The 6,059-nt window shown below is 17.4% G+C and overlaps 2 protein-coding genes across 2 annotated transcripts; one reads left to right on the forward strand and one right to left on the reverse strand.

Annotated features, from left to right (window-relative positions):
* Positions 1 to 282: 282 nt before the first annotated feature.
* Positions 283 to 1,191, forward strand: PRSY57_1400500 (putative exported protein; the record flags this gene model as incomplete). Its single annotated transcript, XM_012909622.2, has 2 exons — positions 283 to 351; positions 466 to 1,191. 2 exons carry the CDS (start codon positions 283 to 285, stop codon positions 1,189 to 1,191), a joined length of 795 nt encoding a protein of 264 aa, XP_012765076.2.
* Positions 1,192 to 2,842: 1,651 nt separating this feature from the next.
* Positions 2,843 to 4,370, reverse strand: PRSY57_1400600 (aminopeptidase, putative; the record flags this gene model as incomplete). The annotated part of the gene is made up of 2 exons (XM_012909623.2): positions 2,843 to 4,066; positions 4,173 to 4,370. The coding sequence occupies 2 exons, from the start codon at positions 4,368 to 4,370 to the stop codon at positions 2,843 to 2,845; spliced, it is 1,422 nt and encodes a 473-aa protein (XP_012765077.2).
* Between the last annotated feature and the right edge of the window lie 1,689 nt (positions 4,371 to 6,059).

Consider the following 6,059-nt stretch of genomic DNA (forward strand, 5'->3'; position numbering starts at 1 on the left):
ATACCTTAGAACTTTTATAAAATTATTTAATCAAGAAAATAATAAAAAACAAAAATATATTAATAAATAAATAAATTTTTATATATATTATCCATCAGCATAATTTTAAATTTATTGAAACAAATATGAATAAATATTTGAAAACATAATAAACTTTAAACTATTAGTGTAGAAATATCCAATAAATTAAGAATTTTACACACATTACTTAAAAAATATATATAAATATATATCATAAATATATATATATATATATATATATATATATATATATATATAATCATGTTCCTTTCTTATATTAGAACATTTTCATTTACACTTTTATTATGTTTAATAGCATTATCATGCAATGTAAGATAAGAGAACATAATATAAAACACACTCAAAAAGTATACATATATAATATATATATATATATATTCCATTTTGTAATTTTTTTTTTTTTTCTTTTTTTTTTTTTTTTAGAATAATACAGATATTTATTATCTGACAAAATATAAAAACTTCCCAATAGTTAAATCACCGCATATAAGATCATTAGCAGAAAGTTACAAACAATATAAAATTACTAGTAAGTATGATGAGCTTAGAACTTTAGGTGCGTCTTCTCCACAAAAAAAAAAACCTAGTAAATATGATGAAATTAGAAGGTTTCTTGAACCCACACAAAAACAGAAAAAACCTAGTAAGTATGATGATGTTAGAGGGTTTGGTGAACCCACACAAAAAAAGAAAAAAACTAGTAAGTATGATGATCTTAGAAGGTTTGGTGAACCTACACAAAAAAAGAAAATGCCTAGTAAGTATGATGACCTTAGAACATTAAAAAAACAAAACGATAATAATAAAGGGTACCCAACAACTAATAATGATTTAAAACTTTTGTCAGACAATTATGAAAAGGAAAAAACCGAAAAACACAAATTATTAAAATTTATAAAAAAAAAGGATAAAGAAAATAGTGAAAGACAAAAACATGGACTACCTCCAGATATGTCATATAATGGATTATCCTCAAAAAAAAAAACAGAAGAATATGTATTGTCAGATGTAGGATATACAATAAAAAAAGGAATATTAAAGGCTTTAAAATTTACTTGGAGATCTATAAGTTTTTTTATAAAACTTATATTCTTTGGATTAATATCACTCCTGTTTTGGATATTTAGAGGTATATCGAGTTTATTTTAAGGAACTACATAAACAATATATTATTATAGGAAAATAAAAAAATGTATATATGTGGATTTTTTCTGTAAGAAAAAAAAAAAAAATTAAATAAAATAAAATAAAATAAAATAATTTTAAAAATTTCGTAGTATTATAATTCGTATTATATATAATATAATATTAATATACTATTCAAATTATTCAAGTGAATATTTTAATATACCTAGTCACTTTATATATAAATATTTGTTATCTATTAGTACCTTTTCAATTGATATTTTTAATTTTATTTGTCATAAAAAATTATTTTTATACTTCATGGTATATATTTTATTTTATTTTATTTTACTTTACTGTTATTTTATTTATTTATTTTATTATTATTTTATTTTTTTTTTTTTTCGTTGTTGTTGTTCCTTTCTTTCAATATTATATGCTAAATTCACACTTGATATATAATTATTATACTACACATATGTATATATATATATATATATATGTATATGTAAAATGTTGTGAATAAACATATATATAAGAATAAAATTAGTTCATACATACACATATTAACATAAATGTATTAGTTAATTTGTCTATAATTTTATTTTATTCTTTTTCTATATAATTAATATAAAGTTCTTTTTGAAATAATAATTTATTTCTTATATTATTTAATTATATATATACATATATAAACTTACATTTTGATATATAAAACGCAAGTATAAAAAGTCTATATTTTTACATTTTAGAAACAAATGAATTAACAAAAAAAAAAAAAAAAAAAATTTTAATTTATTAAATCTATTATTCATACCTGTTAGTAGTATAGGATTTCCACTTTTAATTTTATTCTGTTTTATAATTTTTCCATATATTAATACTTTTCCAAATGTTTTTATAAGTTCCTTATATATGTGAAGAAAAATATTCTTATTATATTCTATACTTTTTAAAAACATATTTTATATAACAACACACACTACCTAATTATTTCAAAATGATGATTGCATGAATAGTTATTTATCCATAAATATATATGTAAGAACATTTCTCATAAAAACATTTTTATTGATCCTATAATTTTTAAGTATATTATTAAATTTGTTATTAAAATATATAATAAATATATAATAATATATAAATATATATATATATATATATATATATATATATATATATTCTTATTTATTTTTTTTTAACGAAAAGTTTGAATTTTAAGGTAATCCTTAATGATACCTTATAATTGTTACATTTTCTTTATTAAACATATATATATATATATATATATATATATAATTAAAAAAACATAAATAAATATGTTATGTATAAACATAAATAAATATGTTATGTATAAACATAAATAAATATGTAATGTATAAAAACATAAAAAAATAAGTACAATAAAAAAAAAAAAAAAATATATTTCATTTTCTTTGGTTCTTTAAAAATTTTATAAGTATAAAAAGGAAGCTGGCATTTAACATAAATATTAGATACATATATATTTATGTACATTAACGTCCAGTCTATTAATATATATGCTAGAAGGAATAACAGAATTTTCTATTAATTATTATAAAATATAAATATAAATATATAAATATATATATATATATATATGTGTGTACTCCTTTAACATATACCTTATTATACCATTTAAATAACAAAAAAATCATGTTTTATATTGACCATTTTTATCAATAGGGAATTTGTTTTTAAATTCTTGTAAACATACATCATCCGGCGATTTAAAAAATAATAATGTACACATATTAATTTTTCGTGTTTCTTCTAATAGAACTAAATGACTAGCATCGTCGAATATGATTAAATGTTTGTTTTTAAAATATCTACTTGTATTCTCAAAAACTTCCTCTGAACAATATTCATCATCCTTTCCACCTAAAATTAAAACAGGTATTCCAGTGTTCCCAACTTCTCTATAAATATGATGAGCACTCCACATATGCAAATTATTTATGCAACCAAGTATAGATTGTACTACGTTATCTTTTTTTACGAAAAGATGCCACATTAGTCTATTATATAAAAACTCATTTTTTTGATAGATATCATTATAATCACTATTATTATGGTTACGACCATGACCAATATCAAGTTCAACTTCTTCATCATCATCATATCCATTTACCCTTTTTCCTTTAAGTGGTCTAAAACAAAAAGGTCGTAAAACAAAAGTTGACAAATTAATTAAGAAAGAACATTTTTTGAATATTTTTAAATACCAAGGTTTCTCATTTAATACACCAACGGGTGATATTAATACAATTTTTTTCACTTTTTCTGTATACTTTCGAGTAAACCCTGCCGCAATTATACATCCCATAGAAAAACCCACTAAATAATAATCCTTATTTTCTAGGTTCAAATGCTTTAATAATTCTTCTGTTTGTTCTACATAAAAGTCAATACCATACGTTTTTTCTTTATCATTATATTTTGGTGTTGCAGATAAACCATAACCATATAAATCAAAATTAAGAACTTGATAATTCGATTTTACCAAAAATTTCTGAATTTCATAAAATTCTAAATTAGATCCATATAATCCATGAAATGTAATTACCAAAGTCTCAGATTCCTGATTCCCCTTCAATTCATAATTTATTATGCCATGTGTTCCATAAAATACTTCACCGTATTCATAAGGGCATTCAATATTATCATTTTTTAAACTATCAGGAATTTCATATTTAATAAACCTTTCATCGTCTTTATAATTATTATCTTGTTTATTATTTGTTCTCTGTCTTATATTCTTTTTCAAATTGTTTGCCCCTATACCATATTTAATTACATCACATAATATCCTTCTATAAACATTGTCATCTAATTTTATGGTGGAAAACCTATCAGTTTCTAATATACAATTATTCTAAAAAAATAAAAAATATATATATATATATACACACATATATATGTATATATATATATATGTATATATATATATATTTATTTATTTATATTTTATTTTTACTAACCAATATTATTACTATACATATCAATCCAATAAAACAATATCTTAAACACATCAAATAAAACTTATTTACAAACTTCTTATTTTTTTCCAAATCCTTATCACAAGAACGTTTGGAAGATTTTCCGAAAATTAGTTTATCATATGTACTTAAGTTTTTTTTTTTTATTGAAATAGAATAGGACCCATTAATATTTTTCATATTTCATTAATGTCACTTTGAAAGAAATGAAAAAAAAAAAAAAAAAAACTTATACCTATTTATCCATAATTCATATTATATATTTGTGTTTATTCGTTTTTTTTATTTTTTTAAATAGAATTTAATATATATTTTTCTTTATATATATTTATGTATATATAATGTTTTCCAAATTTATAAAAAAAAAATAAACACAAAAAATAATAAAGTAATATAATATATAAACTAAATATATAAATAAAAAAGATAAATATATATATATATATATATATATATTTATATAATATAAGAATATCTTATTATTCTATACTTTATTATTAAATTAAAAAAAAGTTTCTACAAATTATACATATATTTATATATAAGGAGAATAAAAAAAAAAAAAAAAAAAGGGAAAATATTAAAATTGAAAAATATACATTTAGGAGAATTAAAATAAACACTAATATTTTATCCTAACCATTACCATTTGGTGGAGAATAATTTATACAAATGTAGAATTTATATCTATAAGAAATACATATAATTATAAATTATATGATAAATAATATAAATAATATATATATCCAAAATAAAAAAAATAAAACATAAAAATTAATGAAATATATAAAACATAAAAATTAATTAAATATATATAACATAAAAATTAATGAAATATATATAACATAAAAATTAATGAAATATATATAACATAAAAATTAATGAAATATATATAATATTTAAATTAATTTTATAAATATATCTAATCCATATGATAATTAAAGAAAAAATTTATTAATATATATAATTTTTTATGTTCCAATTTCCTTAATTTATTTTTATTACTTTTTTTATTTACACCTCTACAACATATATAATTTTTGTCAAATTAATATATATGTAAAGGAAAATAAAAAGATATCCATTTGTTTGCAAAGGAATAAAAAGATATTATATATACATTAATATTTTTATATTTAATATTAACAATTTCCATAATAATATAACATTACGAATAAAAAAATAAAATTATATGATAAAGTAAAAATATCAGAAAATAAATTTTTTTTTTTTTTTTTTTTTTAACATATTAAATGTCAAAATATATCATATTTTATATTTTTGTATTTATTTTTATTCTTTTAATACTAAATTAAATATATAATAAAAATAATTATGTAATTTCTTAAAATTTGAAATAAAAGCAAAAAAGGAAATATGCTCAAGTTGGGAAATTTTATACATATAAAATAAGGATACCACAAAAAAAAAAATATATTTCATATTTATTTTCAAGATATAACGTTTTATATCATTATATATATATATATATATATATATATATGCATATGTATATAATGGTGAAATTAAAATTAATAAGGGAAAATTCAAATTTAAAATAAAATAATCCATATTTTTTTTCTTTTTTTTTTCCAATAAATATATATATATATATATATAAAGTACAACTTTATTTCTTTATTAACCATTAATATTAGTACCAATAATTATTGCATATTTTTATTTTCTCTAACATTATTTTTTAATATCATTTTTTTTTTTTTTTTTATATTTTATATGTTATATGTTATATTTTTTATTTTATATTTTATATTTTTAATTTTTTATTTTATATTTTTAATTTTAATTTTTTTTTTCTTTTTACAATTTAAATTTTAATATAAGCATGAATTTACTTTTATCTTATTT

Source organism: Plasmodium reichenowi, chromosome 14 (assembly GCF_001601855.1).
Source record: "Plasmodium reichenowi strain SY57 chromosome 14, whole genome shotgun sequence".
Lineage (NCBI taxonomy): Eukaryota > Apicomplexa > Aconoidasida > Haemosporida > Plasmodiidae > Plasmodium > Plasmodium reichenowi.